This window comes from Pipistrellus kuhlii, unplaced genomic scaffold, assembly GCF_014108245.1.
Source record: "Pipistrellus kuhlii isolate mPipKuh1 unplaced genomic scaffold, mPipKuh1.p scaffold_m20_p_19, whole genome shotgun sequence".
Lineage (NCBI taxonomy): Eukaryota > Metazoa > Chordata > Mammalia > Chiroptera > Vespertilionidae > Pipistrellus > Pipistrellus kuhlii.
The window spans coordinates 21,417,141-21,436,742 of record NW_023425504.1 but is presented as its reverse complement, the minus strand read 5'-3'; the positions used below and the strand labels follow the sequence as shown (position 1 = coordinate 21,436,742).

The following is a 19,602-nucleotide window of genomic DNA, read 5'->3' as shown; positions in this document are numbered from 1 at the left end:
AAGTAATTTGAGGCAACTGGGGGAAAACTTGGTCTGGGATAAATTTCTACTCACCCCCGAATAGAGAATATTTAGAACTTAGTGTTTGTTAGTGGGGTCTGAACAAATGAATCTTCTAATTCCTACAAGCAAGCTGTTCAACTACCCCAGGGATCGAGTTAACAAATACCAAAGGGCTATGAAGGCAGCAGGTTAGAGCTGGGAGACAAATTTAGACCTTTCTGATCTTAAAAATAGGAATCCATGCCTGCTGGCACAACTGACATACTGTGACTGATCAGTTAATATGCATTGTTTCCAAAGAGGCTTCTTTTCTGGCTAGTTGAACTTTATCCATTAAGTAATACCAAAAAGAGTTCATTCGTCAGTGAATTTGACATATAGTGTTATGGTCCACTAACAAAAATCTTTATACTAATTGGTGAAAATGTTCAAATTATATTATGAATAATGAATAATCGAATTGAAAAACTGAGTGTCTTCAAATATATTTTAGTACTGTACAAAAATCACAGTTTTATTCCTAAGTGATGAGCCAGGCTCTGAGGAAAGGAAGAAGTTCCCTCCTGGCTAATATCCAATAATTGAGCCCTGGCCAATTTGGCTCAATTGGTTGGAGCATTGTCCTGTGTACCAAAAGGGTTACAGGTTCGATTCCCAGGCAGAGCACATACCCAAGTCATGGGTTTGTTTTCTGGCCCGGGCATGTACAGGAGGCAACCAATTGATGTTTCTCCCTCACATCTATGTTTCACTCTCACTCTAAAAAAAATCCAATAGTTGGATCAGGAACAAGTAGGTAAGAACAGAGGGCAATGACCATGGACATCTTTCAGATCCTCGGTATCTTTAATAAGGACATTGCCTAACACTCCACCTGAGGGATTCCCTGGGCACACAAACAACTTCAGAGCCCAAGGGACCACTGGGCTTTTTCTTGCTGTTGTATAAGTTCTGTCAAAAATGCTTTTCTCTTCTCTGGTTCTGGGATGAGGAATGGGTTGGGTCTGGATAATCAGCCCACATGGTAACCAGGAGCCCATGCTATCCTGCCTTACCAAATACCAGGGGAGAGAGATAGATTGTAAAATCATTCCCCAGGTTGAGGATGGGGCACCTAGAATATACCAACATCTGAAGGCTCCCCACCAAGTTCTTAGTTGTACCCCAGGCCAGGGACAGCTAAGTAGTCAATGGGATGGACAGTAAAGAGGTGAGAAATCAGACCTGGGCTACAGCCTTCAGCAGCAGCAGTTAAATTCTGCTGGCTGCCCCTAGTGAGAACTGAGGCAGAGAGAGGGTTGGCCTGCAGGCACGAGAGTTCACCTCAGGTATGGGGCAAGCAAGCGAGCGAGCATGCCTGGGAGCCCAATTGATTCCAACCTCTTAAACTCTCTCCCACCACCCTCTATCTGCCCTCCTTTTTGTTTATCTATTTCTTACAACTTTGTAGTGTTTATTGTTTCCGCCCTTCTTCTTTCTACTCTCCCACATTCCTTTTGCTTTTCCTGTCCTTTCCCTCCCTCTCCTTCTGAGTTTGCAGGACTTTCCCACGCAGGCCAAACAGAGGGGGCTGAGCTTCTGGGACCTACTCTCAATTGTCCAAATTCAGGAAATCCGAAAATTGCGTGAGAACACAATAGACACCCAAACTGGTCTGACAGCCCACAGCTCACCTCTCTCTGCTGCCCATCCTTCAGACCCCTCACCCTCCAGGTCCTGCCCTGAGGAGCAGAGAGAAGCCAACACCCCAGAGCAACCTCGCACTTACTTTTTCTTCTCTTTGTCCCTTTTCAGAGTCTGTGAGCCTCCAGCCTGGGAGCCCTGGGACTGGAGCAGCTCAGCCGCCGACTTTCTCTGTTTGAAAGCGTTCACTTCATCATCCAGGGATTTCTTCTTATCCTCCAGCTTCTTCTTCTCATCCTGGTGTAGTTTCTTCAGACGGTCAAACTTCTCATGCAGCTGGCAAGAAAGCACAGGGAGTTTGGGGGGAGTCCCCTGTCAGCAGCTCCCAACTGAGTCGAGTCCTGGGCGACAGGGGACTAGCAGGGTTGCAACCCTTCAGGAGCCTGGGAACTTAGGAGACATTTCTGCTAGAGACAGCTATGATGGCACCAAAGGTCTCCATGTTCTGGATAGTCTCCTTCTTCCGCCGTTTTACCTCCAAATTTCTGCTCCTGAATATGGTCACGGAACTGTGCATTCTGCTTAATAAAACATTTTATCTAAAAGAGTCACCACACACGGTTAGTAATAATCCTATCCTATGTAATAAAAGCCTAATATGCTAAGTGTCCAACCATTTGTTCAATTGTTCTACCAGTCTCTATGATGTGCACTGACCACCAGGGAGCAGATGCTCCGACCAGTAGGTGAGCTTGCTGCTGAGGTCCAGCCAATCGGGACTGGGGAGACAGGCTGGACACACCCTGGAGCCATCCCTCTGTCTCTCCCCAGCCCAATCATGAATGAGTAGGGTCCCTCAGCCTGGCCTGCGCCTTCTCACAATCCAGGACACCTTCACATGTGTCAAACACAAGGCCCGCGGGCCAAATCCGTCCCGCCAGGCCTTGCAATGTGGCCCGCACCGCGCTGTCATCACTGCACTCCGCTGCGTTTCCATCACAATGACAATTTATGACTGTTCAGTAAACCATTCGGCCCGCGATTTAGGCTGGATTTTAGATTTTGGCCCCTTCTCTGATTGAGTTCGACACCCCTACTGTCGGGGAGCCAGTTTCAGCCTGATTCCTGCAGGCCAGGCCAAGGGACCCCACCCATCTCTGCAACAGGCCTCTAGTATCAGTTACAATAGTATAACATCTATTGAGTGCTTATTGTAGGCCAGGCATTGACTTTTTAAAGCACTTTATATGTATTAACTCATTTAATCATCACAACACTCCTATGAGATAGTTTCTGTTATTATCTGTAATTTATGTGGTGACAGAAGTTAAGGAATTTGCCCAACCAAGATCCATCCATTATATAGAGGATTATAGAGTGAGGTCTCCCAGCATGTCTTGGGTCCTGCCATTTCTTATCCTCTCCAGTCAGGGAGGACCACCATGGAGCACAGAGCAAACTGAAGCAATGCCAAAGCTGTTCAAAGGAAGTGCTTGGCCCTAGCTGGTTTGGCTCAGTGGATAGAGTGTTGGCTTGTGGACTGAAGCGTCCTGGGTTTGATTCCAGTCAAGGGCATGTACCTAGGTTGCAAGCTCAATTCCTGGTCCTGATCGGGGCACTTGCGGGGAGGCAACCAATCGATGTGTCTCACATTGACATTTCTCTCTGAGTCTCTCCCCCTCCCTTCTACTTTCTCTAAATATCAATGGAAAAATATACTCAGGTGAGGATTAACCAAACAACAACAACAAAGGAAATACTTGTTCTTGGACATGAAAGGAGATATTAAAAAGTTTTATAACATGGCATAAATGTGGAGACCTCAGCCTTGACCAAAGAGAGGTTTAACTATCCCTGAATAGAGTCAGAGACCAGCAAGAATATCCTGGCATGCTATTGTAGTCAGTGGATCAAGAGGTAGAAGTGGGGCCCAGCCAGTGTGCTCAGTGGTTGAGGTTGACCACTGATTGAACCAGGAAGTCATGGTTCGATTCCAGGTCAGGGCATGTGCATGCATTGCAGGCTCAATCCCTGGTAGGGGGCGTGCAGGAGGCAGCTAATCAATGACTCACTCTCATCATTACTGTTTCTATTTCTCCCTTCCTCTCTGAAATCAATAAAACTACCGATATGTATTTTTAAAAATAGGTAGAAGTGGTATGTGATAAATTACCCTGAATAGTAAAGCAGACCAAGCATAATTTCACTTTCTTTTGAGGGTTCAGGAGATGTTGGGATTCTGTAGCACTTGCAGCACACCATGAAGGTATTTGGGATTGTCACTTGGTAAGGGATGGTGGATGACAGACTCGCAGGGTAAGCCAGCTTTTATTAGTCATTTGGGGTTGGGGGATGGAAGCTCTGCCAGTCAGTTGCTTCCACTTGGCTTTTGTCCATTGGTTTTTCATTCATTTCTCTTTGAGGTTCCTTTACCCCTCCTCCTAAAAGTACCGGGTGATATTTTTCTTTTGAAAAGTAAAATTGAAGTAAGATCAACAGCCTTGTCCTGGACTTTGTTGATAACCCTAGAGTAGGGGTGTCGAACTCAATCAGAGAAGGGGCCAAAATCTAAAATCCAGCCTAAATCGCGGGCCGAATGGTTTACTGAACAGTCATAAACTGTCATTGTGATGGAAACGCAGCGGAGTGCAGTGATGACAGCGCGGTGCGGGCCACATTGCAAGGCCTGGCGGGACGGATTTGGCCCGCGGGCCTTGTGTTTGACACATGTGCCCTAGAGAGTCACAGCAGATTACAGGAAAAAGATACTTGGGCAGTAATTAAGTGCTTCCCTTCATCATAGGCTCTGAGGCCCAGAGAGTGAAGCAGTTGTTAAAGTCACCAAAACTGTAGCTGCGGCCACTTTAATCAGGCAGCAGTGGGTGCATTGGTAGGGGACCTGGAATACAAGGCAACAGTTGGAGGACTAACTGCACTCTATTAGGCACGACTTCAGTAATGAAAACCTCAGGGGGATCATCAAACTTTAGTTTACATACTCTCTAGATGCGCACAGATGTTTTTTTAATGCCACCATGAAATGGAACAGAATATCCAAATGACTGAGGAAGTGCCCAGCTGTTACTGTTTTAGGTTTCAACAAGGTACCCAGGATTGCCTGGGACCATCTTTCCCCATGGCCGTCAGAGAGCAGTTGGGTTGGGGCAGAACAGCCAAGAATCAGTTTGCACCTGACCTCAAGTGGCTACGTGAGGTCTTTTGTTGCTGTTAATCCTCACCTGAGGAAATTTTTCCCACTGATTTTTTTTTTAGAGAAGAGAGTAGAAGGGAGGGGGAGAGATAAAGAGAAACAATGATTTGAGAGAGACACGTGCCTGACCGGATCAGGGATGAAACCTACAACCAAGGTATGTGCCCATGTTGGGAATCGAAACCGAGACCCTTCAGTCCACAGGCTCATGTCTAACCACTGATCCAAACCAGCTATGGCAAGATCTTGACTCTTGAGCAGTGCTGCCCAATAAAACTTTCTGTGGCAATGGAAATGTTCTTTATCATTCTGTCTAATATGATAGCCACCTCAGATTAAGCATTTGAAATGTGGCTAAGGTGACTGAGGAAATAAGTTTTAAACTTGTTTATGTTTAATTAATTTCCGTTTAAATAGCCACATGTGGCTAGTGGCTACCATATGGCAGTGCTGCTCTAGAGGATTAAGTATCACAGAATGAGGAAACGTCCCGGTCTTGGGGAATGAGGGATCAAGGAGACAAAGATGCCTCGCAGCTCCCCCTGTGCCAGCCGAGGCAGGGCTATAGATGCTGTGCCCCATTTCTTCCTGGAGGCTGCAAGGCTCTGGCTGGCAGTGCTCTCAGGGCAGAAGTTCCTGCCATGCCCAAGCTCAGCTTCCTTTTCCTTTCCCCCTAACACCAAGCTCCCATTTACCTCTTTCTCTGCCTCCTTGAGTTCAGCTTCTTTCTCCTTGACTCTCTGGACGAACATCTGTCTCATCTCCTCTTCTTTTTTCTGGAGCTCCCCTAGGAACTCATTCCTTTTGGCCTCATACGTCTCCTGCAAACTGGGAACATTGTCAGGTTAATTCTCCTGCCTTTGGAATGGCTCCTATTGGATGAAAACTGACCCCAATGATCCTCCCTGGGTTCCCCCATCCTCCTCTCTCTGATTTTGGGAGGGGTGCAAACACAGAACCACAAAGCTGTGGGCAGCTGGCTTGGCATGTGACAGCAGAATCACAGAGCAGCTTGAGGGTGGTGGAACAGTCCTGGTGAACTGGAGAGATATTTAGAACTGGGAGTGACTTAGAACATCTGTCTCTATGCTCTCATTTACAGGTGAGGAAACAGGCCCAGAGAGGTGAAGAGACTTGCTCACGACCACACAGCTAGTTAGAGGTAGAACTGGGACTGGAAGCTGGGTATTTTGTCTTTTACTCTGGGATCCTCCTATTCCACTTTGCTGCCAGGCCCTGGCTCTGAAATTGACCACGTTAATAAAATATTGCAATACACACTTGATGAGACTCCACTACCTGCTAGACACAGGACTGAGTGACACGAATACTAGTCACTCAACATCTAGAGCCAACAGCCACTGGGCCTGCCATCAAAGAGCTTACACTAGTGGGAAATGCCTGGGCTAAGTCTCCCTGCCACCAGCCTCGGCTTAGTTTAAAAAAAAAAATAGGAGTTAGCCTGGTAAAAAAAGAAGGAATTGGGCTCTGAATAGAGCAACATGTGCAAAGGCACATGTGGAGAGAGACTAGCATACTCAGGGAGTCAGGCACAGATCCACATGGCTGGAGAATCTAGTGTGAGCTGCGGAGTGGTGGGATAGGAGGTCCCTGAGTCTGGCAAGAGAGAGCAAGCGTTGGATGCCATATTAGACTGGGACATTTATCTATACTGTAAGGTTTTAAGTCAGAGGTCTGACTTGACCCAACTTGAAAATGAGAAAGAACACTCTGGCTTTCGCATAAAGGACAGACTTTCCAAAAATCCAAGTAAGAAATGGCAGGCTCTTTTTTTAAAAAATATATATTTTATTGATTTTGTACAGAGAGGAAGGGAAAGAGATACAGAGTTAGAAACATCGATGAGAGAGAGTCATCGATCAGCTGCCTCTTGCACACCCCCCACTGGGGATATGCTCGCAACCAAGGTACATGCCCTTGACCGGAATCGAACCCGGGACCTTTCAGTCCCCAAGCCGACGCTCTATCCATTGAGCCAAACCAGTTTCGGCAGAAATGGCAGGCTCTTAATATTAAGAGCTTGTGAGGAATGGGGGACCTGAGAGACCTGGAGGAACAATAAGGGAGACAGAACTCCCAGGACTTGGGAGGACTCAAAGATTATTCCAGTTTTTGGCTCAGAAAACCAGGTGAATGGTGGTACCGTGAGCTGCGACAGGGAACACTGGAGAAGTATGGTTAAGAGGGAGAAGTTGACTTAAATTTTAGACAGCCCGCCTTTCAAGTATGCCACTTATGGAATGTCTGAGTGAAAATATACAGTATGCACTTAGCGCAATGGGTTTGGAGCTCTGGGTTTGGAGCTCAAACATAAGATTTTAGCTTGGGATTCATCTATTTCTGGGTGGTAATTAGGTCAGTGAGAGGAGAAATAACCAGCTACAAAGAGAATAGAGGTGAAAGGAGCAGAGACCCTAGAAAAGAATCCTGGGGCACAACATTTCAAGTAAGCTGAAGAAAATGAGCCTGCTGATGAAGCTGAAAAGGAGTAGCAAGAGAGATAGGACTAAAACCAGCCAGACCAGTGCTAGAAAAGCCAAAGGAGAGAGAACTTTGGGAAGGAGGCAACAAAGGAACATCAAATGACGAGATTTTGAAAAGATGGGACTTAGCCCCAACAGGTGTGGCTAAGTCCCATTTTGAGAATGTGTGCCCATTTTGAGAATGGGCAGGAAGGTAAAGAAGACACCACAGCAATAAAAATATATTTAAGCCCAGCTGCATGGTTCAGTGGTTGAGCATCAACCTATGAACTAGGAGGTCATGGTTTGATTTCTGTTCAGGCTTGCAGGTTTGATCCCCAGTAGGGGGCATGCAGGAGGCAGCTGATCAGTGATTCTCATCATATTCTCTCTCTCTCTCTCTCTCTCTCTCTCTCTCTCTCTCTCTCTCTCTCTCTCTCTCTCTCTCCTCCCCCTCTCCCTTCCTCTCTGAAATAAACAAAAAATATAGTTTTAAAACCATATTAAAAAAAGAAAAAGATGGGACTTAAAGGCCACACTGTACTTGGCCATGAGTGTGTAATTGCTGTTCTTGGAGGGAGGCATTTCAGGAGTGTGGTAAGATCATTAGTCAAAAAATAAGAGCAACTCTTTCTCCTTCCTGTCAAAGCCGAATCTCTTGACAGAGCAGAGGCTGGTGAAGAAGAGCAGTTAAGCGTGAGTTTCTTTAGGATGGGAATATTTACATGCAACATTAAAAGGAGAAGGCAGAGAAGTGCAGAGGGTGAAGATGCAGGTAACAGGTGTTCAGGATGGAGCAAATGAGGAGGGGAGGGGACTAGAAGAACAGGTAGAAGCACACCTCTTCCTCCACAGATGCGATTAAAGCTGGTGGAGGGGAAGGACAGAGAAAGCTAAGGAAGCACCCACTGGAGAGACAAGCATGCATTCCTCCAACCCCAAGAGCTCCAGTGGCCCTTGTCTGCGCTGAGGACTGAGTCTGCCCCTCCAAAACCAAGCAACCCTGAAGGACTGGCTATGCTTTGCTTCCTGGCCGGGTTTCCACTGTGAGCAGGTACTGTGGATCTCTGACAGCCTTCTTAGCCTACAACCTTCCCTATCACTTGCTTATGAAGGCCTGACATTTCCTAAAATAAGACCGAGCCCTGGTAAGGGCAACACATGGTCATTTAAAATGTGAGGCTTATATCAGACATCGTGCATAGAGATCAGACACTTGGGGGACATTGGCTCCTATTAGCATAGTAAATGCATTCAGAAGCATTCCTCTTCTCTGGAAGCATTTTAGATTCTGATTTAAGAAGTATGTCAATGACAATTAGCATCCTTGGGTCAAAACAAAACCTGCACTTGACGGTGAATGAAGAGCCTCAAGTTCACCAGAGCATGTGCAGTGACTGCTACCTGAACCCGTCTGGTTTTGAGAATGGGCAGGACGGTAAAGAAGACACTGGACATCTGACAGAGCAGCAGCAGCCTGATGAAGAAAGTGGAGCATAGAACAGGGACAAACTGCTCCAGCTCAGGGCCTCCTCTGGTATAGCTGGCTGCAGCTGCTGTGTGTACAGAGTGAGACCATTGGCCTTGCTGGGCCTCTAGGCCTCCTCCATGGCCCACTGCTTACCAAGTCCGCCTGGCCACAACTCCCCCAGGAAGGCAGAGAGGGACTGGCAAGTAAAACTGGCAAATGACTGAGTCCTGACGTTCTTGGTCTCAGCTCCTGTGTCTGATTCCCTTGTGGATGCTCTAGGGGTAAAGCCTCCATACCCCCTGGGTTGGCTCAGCTGAGTTTGGCAGAGGTGGCATGAGAGATACCTGAAGGGTTTGCTATCGGGGTCAGTGTCCTTGAAGCCCATCTCCTCCAGCTTGCAGCGGCGGTACAGCTCATAGTGCCGGCTGTGGGTCTGCTCCCGGAGGTCCTCCATGTTGACCCGAAGCAGCATCTCCCGCAGCTTCACAAAGTCGCAGTGGGCCTCATTTTCAACTGCATAGTAGGGGTTGGGGGGTTGAAAGTATATTGAAAGGAAGGCTTAAAGAAGCAGATATGGTCAAATAAGCCCAGCCGATGTGGCTCAGTAGTTGAGCGTCGACCTATGAACCAGGACATGCCTGGTTGTGGACTCGACCCCCAGTAGGCGGCAAGCAGGGGGCAGAGATCAATGATCCTCTCTATTATTGATGTTTCTATCTCTTCCCCTCCCTTCCTTTCTGAAATCAATAAAAATATTTTAAAAAAGAAATGTTAAAACGAGAAGCGAAATGTCTTACAGCAATACGGCCTTTCAATCTATATACAAAGTTTTATGAATTTCCCCCCTAATTTCCTTTTCTACTGATAAAACAAATGAAGTTACAAGAATGACAGTCATGGAAACTGCAATGCCATTAAAAAAATAATAATAATTAAAAAAAAAAAAACACCTACGAAGACATTCAGTAGCACCTCAACCCCAATTCACCAATCAGACACTCACAAGAGTTTCTGCCCTGCACCATTCTTAAGACAATGACACACACATGTTCAGCTATCTGTCCGGTAAACATTTGTGGAATCTCTGTTCCCAGTATTGTAAGAAGCACTGAGAATCCCGAAATTAAGGCATGGAGTCTTGCCCTCGGCAGTTTAGCGGAAGAATAGATGCAAACAGACAAATACAGCACAATGCAAACATTAAGAAAATAATAGTATATAGCCAAGGTGCAATGCAAGCCCAGAAGAGAGGGGCCTAAGAACTCATGGGAGAGTGAAGGCTTCACCAGAGAGGCAACCGCTATGACGACTCTTCAAGGAAGGATAGTAATTTATCAGGCAGAGGAGGAAATAGTCTTGACAAGGTCTCAATGAGATCAGGCAAGGTTAAGTAGCTAATAAGTTGCAGGGTTAGGATTCCAATCCAGGGCATCTAAAGCAGCGGTCACCAATCTTTCGGACCTCACGAACCACCAGTTGGTGACCTCTGACTAAAGCATAGGTGTCAAAGTCCCCAAAGAATAAGGAGGAAGAAGTAGGACTTCAAGAGTTGACAGCGACAAGGAGGGGTATGGCCCATCTGGATGGCAGAAGCTTCAAAAGAGGTGTGTTTTATTGCCTGACAGCAATAGTGACCAAAGTGGACCCCGCTTTCCAGCTTAAGTGGACAAGCCCTCTCCTCAAAATGGTGTGGCAAAGGAAGGTCTGCATTTGGGGCAGTGGCCAAGAAGGACAGAGATGTGGACCAAATAATAGCAATGTGGACTTCTGGCTGGAACATACGGTTGGGAGCAGTGCCCCGCCACATGTATCCAAGCATGGCTGCACTGTGTCAGAATGGGAGTGGCTAGTCTGACCATTGGGATGGGGGGGGCTTGAGATGATGAACAAACACAGTCACCCATACCCTGTCTTGCAGGGTGTGGGAGAAAGTAGTGAGGGCAGGGAGAGGGTCCAGGATGACAGCGTGGGGCATAGTTGCAGCTGACTGTTTTGCAGTCAGCAGAGTAATCTTTCCAAAGCCCAAATTAACTCACATTTCCCCTCTGCTTAATGCCCATTCCCTTTGGGATAAAGCCCCTCACTGTCATAGAACATAAACTAATATGAAATATTGCATCTGTCAGGCAACTTTTCAGGACCATCTCCTCCTCTGTTTCCAGACAATGACCCCTGGTGGCTGGTCAGAAGGCGTGACTCTAAGGCCCCTACATGCTGCCCAGACAACAGCTTCTTCCTCACAAGAATACAACAGTGAACCCTGACTTATAAGAAAAAATGTTCAAAAACCATTTTGTTGGTTAGGTGTGGAGTAGTCTAAGTCGGATAAAGTCACTGGAACCACACCTGTTAGCTTCACCTAAGGTTCCTGTCTCTCAGACCACACATTCATTCCCTCTGTTGGACTGTCGGTTTAGAAACTATTTGCAAATGTTCCTAGTGGACCAGCTCCAGCCCCAACTGGCAGAGAAGATCAAAACCTGACACAGTTTTGATGACCAGTCTTGTCCTAGCCACAGCAAATTCCACTACCGCGGCAGGGTCTCTGATGTGCCCTAGCGCATGCCAGCCTTTGGGTGGGATATGGACAACTTCCCACCAGCTTTCACTGGTTTGCTCAGCGTCAGGGATGAGTCTGCAGTGAACCAGCCACCCTGTCACACATGGTGCCCCTGCAATCACAGACCTAGCTTACAGCTGCAGACTCAGGAGCACCTCTTCCACCCTAGTCCTAGGCCTAGTTTCATGTACTGAATTGACTAGTCTGAGTGTAACTTCACACTCATCAAAGCAGACCACAAAAGGAACCTTCCTGATTGTATATACATTTGTTTTTAAATTGCAAAATAATCACACATACAAAACGGTGCATGAAATGTGCAATTTAAAGAATTTAAAAATGAATACCAATGTATCCAGGGCCTTGGTGAAACATTACCAGCACCTTAAAAGCTTCCTCCTTCCCCACCATGACATACAACCTGACTTTTGGGTTTATTATTCCTTTGTTTTTCTTTATAGTTTTACCACTCACATATGAATCCCTAAATATGTATATCTTGTTTAGTTCTGTCTATTATTGAAATTCATGTAAATAGAATAATACATGTATTCTTCTATGACCTATTTCGCTGCTAAGACCTATTCTTCTATGATCTATTTCTGAGATGCAATCATGTAGATGTAACTATAACACATTCAGTATAATATCCCATTATATGAACATTTCAAAAAAATTTTTTATTGATTGATTTTCAGAGAGAGAGGAAGGGAAAGGGAGAGAAACATCGCTGTGAGAGCAAAACATTGATCAGCTGCCTCCTGCTTGCCCCCTATTGTGCACTGAGCCCATAACCAAGATATGTGCCCTGACCAGAATCAAACCAGCAACCTTTTGATGCATGGGATGATGCCCAACCAACTGAGCCACACTGTCCAGGGCCATCTAATTTATTTTTAATGGATATCTTAGCTGTTTCTAATTATTTGCTATTATGAACAACTCTGCTTTGGACATTATTGTAAATCTCCTTTTGTGCTAGGGCAAGTACACATGCTCTCTTGCACACTCCTTCCCACCTTGCTTGAGGTACGTTTATTTTTGTTTTGGGAATGCTTTCTCCATTGGAGACAAAGAGAGCCCACTCATGGCAGAGAATCCAGAAGCCAGATTTTGCCTGCTGGCAACTCCTATGGCTGCTTGAGGCCCAAGCTAAAAAAGTAGAAACCTGGACAAGATAGGGATTGGTCAACCAATGGCTGGGGTCAAGCAAAGAGACAGAGAGAAGGAGCTTCCTTCTCCCAGTCTCCGGAGACTCACCCTGCACTGTGCCCCAAGGATACTGCCGGGCCCTCATCATCTTGTTGCCTATCTTCAGTTCTTCCGTGCTGCCAACAACAGCAAAAGGCAGGTGGGCCTGAAACAGAAGGCAAACAAAAGCTCAGAACTCCAAGAGGAAGGCAGAGCTCCCACAATACAAATGCTGCTCATCTCCTGGGCCTCAAGCCCTCACACTTCAGCGTCCCTCACTGTCATCAACAAACAAGAGGCACTTCTTAAGCTCCTGGGGTGCCTGGGGATAAGAGGCCTAGTTCAAACTTCTGCTGTTGAAATTCACAATAAAAGGTAACAATGAAATGGCCAAATGCATAGGGAACAAAGACAGCAAATCAGCAGAAAAATAAGCAGATACACAGATCAGCCAGCTTCCCAGTATTCACAGTTGCTGAGGGAAAGAGCCTTCGGAAGGTGGGTGAATGGGATGAGGGGGGCTGTGGGGACCATGAGGCTAAAGGAGAACAGTTGTACTGGGATCACTGGCCCTCCCCCTTTCTTAGAGTGTGAGAGCCCTGAAAATAGGTGTCTACTGAAACCACACTGCTGGCTGAGCTATATGCTTTTTGTTCTTGTCCTTCTCTGGAGGAAGAGCTCACACTGAACTCCTGAGCCTAGAAGTCAAGTCCGTAAGTATCCACATGCCCATGATTGTGTTGGATTGTTTTAGGTGCTGTAAGGGAGACAATGGAAATAAAAGACATATTCCCTCACCCTCTAGGAGCTTACAATCTTGTTGAGGAAGCTTGATTTACATGCCCCAAATCATATAAGACAGATTATGACCAAGGACTCAAATGTATGCTCTGGTGTCTGGCACATAGTAAGTGCTTCATCAATACTCCTTTAATGATAGTGGCAAGGCCATGGGAATCGTAGAAAGGAAAGAAAGACCAAGTATGAAGAGAGGTCTGAGCTTGGTGCTTGCAGGGGGTAACAAGGAGCGAGGACTGGCTAATTAAGGCTTTGTGGGTCAGAGAAGAGGCAGCCTGTGTGGGGCCTGGAAAAGCACCCTTCTGCAGGGAGCTGGCCAGGTTATAAGTGTTGAGTGACTGTTATGCCCAGATTTCAAGATCGCCAAGGACCAACAGGGAGCCGAGTTCGATACAAAAAACAAAAGAGCCTTTATTCAAACTGGAGTCTGGTCTCCCTGCCTCTACCGACGCAGCGGCAGATGCAGCGGCAGAATGCAGAGAGCCCCGAGCTCTGAAAGTGTGGTCTGTTTATAGGGTTTAGGGTTGGGTGGTGGAGTGATGCTCGGACCACTGAGTTGGCTGGTTCTGATTTGTGGGGTGAGGCCAGGGTCCGGTTACGCTGGGTTACTTCCCTCTGCATTTCTATTGGCTGATTTAAGGGTGGGTTGGGTAATTGATACATTTTATACAAGATGGAAGACATAATACAAAACGGAGTCAGTCCTGCTCTGCCCTTGAAAGTAAGCCTACATGCTGGGAAGGGGCCATGAGACCATAACTCAAGGCCTGGCCTGGTGTCAGCACTGATAACTCTATCTGGGGCACAGTCCACGGCCTCTCTGGAAGCAAGCTCCAACACTCTCACTCTCTAACAGTGACCACTGGCCAAATGGAAGCACTGAATAAATAGTGTTTACAGACCAGGTGATTCCAAGTGGGGCTTTACTTAAAAAGGACTCTACAAGGACAAATAAAAAGTCCACTGGAGCTGAAACCAGTTTGGCTCAGTGGACAGAGCATCGGCCTGCGGACTGAAAGGTCCCAGGTTCGATTCCGGTCAAGGGCATGTACCTTGGTTGTGGGCACATCCCCAATGGGGGTGTGCAGGAGGCAGCTGATCAATGTTTCTCTCTCATGGATGTTTCTAACTCTCTATCCCTCTCCCTTCCTCTCTGTAAAAAATGAATTAAAACAAAACAAAATATATATATATATATATATATATATTTTTTTTTTTTTAAGTCCACTGCAGCTTTCTTAGCCTGCTTCGAGAAACAGGCCTTGATTGCACATATTTTGATCCATGGCTCATTCTTCCATTCTGTAAATATTTACTGAGCTCCTGCTATGTACTAGGCATTAAAAAAGAATACACAATTTAAAAAGTTCAGAGTCTGCCCTTGGAGAGTGCACAGTCTGATAGGGGAGAAACATGCCAACAATGATAACACAGTAAAGTCCAGATTATAAACAGAGGTTCAAGGTCTGAAGGGGCACAGAGGAGGGAGCAGCTAACTTCTTAGGAAGTCAAAGCAGGTTTCACAGTAGGCAGTAGCAATTGTGCTAATAGTATTGTAGCTATTGAACTGATATTAGCAGCAGCAATTCACACAACTCTATGTACTACATATCAGCTGCTGTATATTGCATTATCTCATTGAATCTTTACAATGCTTGAGGTAGGTATTTTTAATCTTGTCTTACAGAAGAGGAAATTGAGTTTGAAAGACTAAGTGACTTGCCAGCAATCACACAGTAGTAAGGGACAGAACAAGAGGTGGAATCCTAGTTTCTCAGACTTCAAAGCCCACCCCTGCTGGTCTGCCACACCCATTTTGAGGTTAAAGCAGCAGATGAGGTGAGCACTCCAAACCCTAGGATGAACTGCTTGTGCAAGGTCAGATTATAAAAGGCTGTTCAATTCTGGGAAACCCACAGCAAACATTTTTTGTTTATTTAATTTGTGCACTGATCTCAGAGCCAATCCATTTTCTCCATTCTCTTCTAGCTCCACACCCCAAGAATGTTCTCGGGAATGGAAAAACACAGGACTTCATCACGAGCTCAGCTCCAGGACATCTGCTAATCCCCCGAGGTGCTTGACCATCCAGCTGAAGTGGCTCGCCCCCATCCTCTCTCAACTGCTCTCAGAGTAGCATCTCAGGCCACCCCTTCCCACTCTGCTGACCATCCCTGAAACAGGGACATAGGAAAGAGGGGATGAGGAGGTTATAGATATGGAAGATGAGCAAGGGATAAAGGTGGAAAATGTTTCATCAGTCCTACTAGGGGAATGAATGATCAAGAGGGTCATTGGGGCTTGGGTGATGTGGCTCAGTGGTTGAGTGTCAACCTATGAACCAGGAGGTCACGATTCAATTCCTAGTTGGGGCACATGCCCAGATTATGGGCTTGGTTTCTAGTGTGGAGTGTGCAGGAGGCAGCCTATCGATGATTCTCTCTCATCCTTGATGTTTCTGTCTCTCTCCCCCTCTCCCTTCCTCTCTGAAATCAATAAAAATATTGGGGGGGAAAGAGGGTCATTGGGTATGCATGTGACACATGGAGCATTAGGGGGCCCCTGAAATATCAAAAACCCTGACCAAGTGCCAGAGATCTCTGACCTCTGCCAGCTGGCTTTACCAGGGGGTCATCTGGGTACAATCATTCTCACTCAGGGACCCAAGATATGTCAGGAGCCTCAAACCCACTCCCAAACCCTTTCCAGGAAAATGATGCCCTTCTTGTAGAGCCCCAAAAGCTCATGATACAAAAGAACCAGGGGGCAGTGATAGTGGAGGGCTAGACTGAGGGAGGAGGTGAGAAAGAGAAACCACACTGCATCATTTTCACACATCCTGGGCTCTCAGAGGAAGTGATGGAGGAGGAGGCTGTGTGAAGTGGGAGGTATTCCTCTGGGCTCAAGAGAAAAGAAAAAAAATAATAACAAGGAGAGAATAAAAGCATAAAAAATGTGAGTATTCCCCTGGGCCTATTATTTTTATCTCCAAAAGACATTGTTAGTTAGAATGGCAGGGTCGTTTGCTTCCTCTCTTCCTTAAACTGCTGTTATTTTACTCCTCCCCATTCTAAAACGCATAGCCCCGGCCCAGGCAGCTTCAGAGGGCTCGGGAAACCTCCCATGGCCCTCTCCTTTGCAATTGGCATCAAAGTCTGTTCTGATAAGTATATGCAAGGATATAATGTCTCAGTGCTCCCAGGCAGATTTCTCTTGATTCTCCCAACAGTGCTACAGGACAGTTATTATCAATCCCATTCATGATTTGGGAGAACTGCACACAGAAGGGTTAAATGAGTTGCCTGGATCCCTAACTCTCTGAGCTTTAAATGCCAGCCTCTCCCAGTCATCCAGGGCTGCTGGCACTGTGCCTCCAGGTTAAATGGCATTCGCTCGAAATCAGCTAACCTGTGAAGGTAAGGAAATCATGGGGCCAGGCTCTGGCTCTCTTTCTGCTGCTCTTGAGAGACTAATGGCTATGACAGCCAGAGTAGAGTCAAAAAGCACAGAGAGAAAGGTACTCCCTTCATACTCCCAGGGGTGACATTGGGTATGTGTAGGCCCAGGGAAGAGACTCTGATGGATGCAAGACAGTGCTGCGGCTGAAACAGCGACAGACTCCTAAGGGGACTCCGTGGATCTGTCTCACCCAGAAGACCTCTAATGAGGTGCCCCCAGAGGTCAGATACTCCGGTTTCAGAAAACTTCAACAAGAGAGAGCCTCAAGCTTCATCTTGTGAGTCTAGCTCCAGATTCACCACCTTTCTTGTCTCGTGTCTACCTTCAATTCCTCTTGGCATATTTTAAAGTGTTTGATGATCCAATTGGCATGAATGATTCTCTCCTAGTTCCACTACATCCATTATACTTTGGGAGGGTAGATGATCAGTCCCCTCGGCCTGGTGAAATAGAGACTGTCGGGGCCCTTTTCTCCTTGTCTGACAATATCCAGTTAGGCATGGCTTCCTCCCAGGGCTGACAGACAGTATGTCCCAGTTGTGCTGCTGGTTATGTTTGCCCCCATTTCAGGCTCCTATGGCGACTGAGCAAGAGTATTGCCTGACTCTCAAGTCAGCCCTTGATAATTCCCACAAAAGTGTGTGCAAACGATGAAAGGGCACTGCTGCCTCCGGAGAAAGGACAGGCTTGTGCCTGTGGGTCTCCCTGTGATTCTACAGGTCATCCATGTGACCAAATGGGGCCAAACCCAGGACCTCACAAGTGGCCACTCAAGTGAGCCAAGTAGAATAATTAGGTCTTTTGCCTGGTCCCTGGCCATGGTTTGAGCCATACAAAGAACAACACTGAATTTGAACAACACAGCAATTTTTAGTATTAAAGTCTGCAACCTTGAGAGTGATCAGAGCATGGACTGAAAGTAGCATGCCACGAGATCTCTCACTACTTTGCTCCCTCAATCTGAAACCAGGGTTTTCAGAGCCACCAGAAGTCAAGGGGGCGGCTGAGAACTCACTATTTTCATGCCGTGCCATGAAATGGTGGGCAAGGGAATGGCTACCCGGTCCTCTCCTCTTAGGCAAGAGGCTTCTCCACTTTTTCTAACCCAGTTGCCATGGTAACTGGCTGGGGTGGCTGAGGCTGTGGGGCTGGCCATTGAAAGGCCAGCACCCATTCCTCCTCCTACCCAATCCCAGGTTTCTGATGATGCAGCTTCATATACCACGCTTATTGGAAGGCCCTGGGGACTTTTGACACAGTTGTAATAGTGGCAGGCAGGCTAAGCAATCCTATGTATATATTGTATAGCATCCCATCACAACACACCTAACACATAGCATTTACATGCATGACCTCACCCACAGGCATGCCCAGTTCCAGGCATAGCTGGAAGCCACCCTCTCTTTCCCACTCAGAAAAACACGGTAGATTATCAGGGAATGAATGCTGAGTGATGTTGTTATAGGGATAACCCTAAACCCACTAAACCTCCAGTTATAAAAAAAAATAATGAATCATGGGAATGTGTACAGCATAAGAAAAATAATCAATATCATTATAACTAGAGGCCCAATGCACAAAATTTGTGCAAGAGTAGGCTTTCACAGTCCCAGCTGCCTTGAGGCCCTGTTGCCCCCACCCCCCACCCATTGGTCATTCTGGAAGGTCGTTCCAGAAGGTTGTTCCACCATCTGGTCTAATTAGCGTATTAGTTCTTTATTATATGGGATAATTCTGTATAGTGACAGGTGTTCACACCATAAGGAATATAAATGTTAAATCACTATGTATGTTATACACCTGAAACTGATATAAATTTCTATGTCAACTATAAGTTTTAAAAAGGGAAAATACTTAGTTTTTCAAAGTGAACTACTGGCAAACTTTGGACTATCATAAAAAGAACCCCAACCCTTCACAGCCCAAACAGTGTGCTTGAGAACGGTTGCTTCATAGCATGGGAAGTTTCCAACCCTGGCCGTGCCTGCCCCAATTCAAACAGGAGGACAAGGCTGAGCTGGGAGCAGAGACTAAAATGATTCACAATGTAGTGACATGCAGTTTTGTGTGACACTTTGAAATTTCAGAGGACTCTTAGCCCCTCTCCATTCTTAGGAAAGCAACCCACAAGCCTGAAAATTTCCTGGTGACTTAGGGAATGCATGTTTAAAGATGTCTATGAGGTCCTGTGTTCTGAGGTGACAGGTGCTTCCAGACATCAGTGCCAGTGACATCAAGTGACACTTCTCTCTGGGCTCCCATTTTTCTTCAGGCTTGGCACCCTTTCAGGTTTTCTCATTGTGACAGAGCCTGATTTCCTTTCAAACTTCTTGAGAAAATAAGTACAAATCTGTTTTTTCAATTTTTTTTTCTTTATTTTTTTTTAGTGCTCACGACTGGCTATAACTTCACCTACCACAGTCCACATAGTCATCCTCTTAGGCCAGATTTGTCAAAAGTGACAAGGGACTTCTAATAACAGCCATATCTCAGGTGTACTGATAAGCAGAAAGTCAGGCAAGACAATGACTTGCTGCCCCGCTATGCTAATTTGTTGGCCAATTCATAGGAGGTGGCAGCTGAAGAAATAATGATAACTTACCGGGGCAGCGGCAGCAGGAAAGTTTCTAAAAATGGTTTTTATTACAAGGCTTTCCTGAGTTTGGCTATACCCAGGCATTATGTCATTAGGAAAAACTGATGCCTCTCAGCAGAGAAAAAGAAATCTGTTCCCAAAGCAGAGGCTTTCCGCAAGCTATTAGCTGTCTCCTTGAAATCATAACATTGAAGATTTCACAGCAAC

General features: G+C 46.2%; 1 protein-coding gene across 7 annotated transcripts in view; it reads right to left on the bottom strand.

The window, feature by feature from the left end:
- Nucleotides 1–19,602, bottom strand: part of SEPTIN6 (septin 6) — a 77,127-nt gene that overhangs the window by 9,854 nt on the left and 47,671 nt on the right. For all 7 annotated transcript variants that reach the window (XM_045583568.1, XM_036443569.2, XM_036443568.2 and 4 more), the window contains 4 exons: nucleotides 12,612–12,708; nucleotides 9,136–9,304; nucleotides 5,533–5,665; nucleotides 1,772–1,962 (listed from right to left, as the gene is read on the bottom strand). In XM_045583568.1, the coding sequence (XP_045439524.1) occupies nucleotides 1,772–1,962; nucleotides 5,533–5,665; nucleotides 9,136–9,304; nucleotides 12,612–12,708 (590 nt within the window). The remainder of the gene's footprint in view (nucleotides 1–1,771; nucleotides 1,963–5,532; nucleotides 5,666–9,135; nucleotides 9,305–12,611; nucleotides 12,709–19,602) is intronic.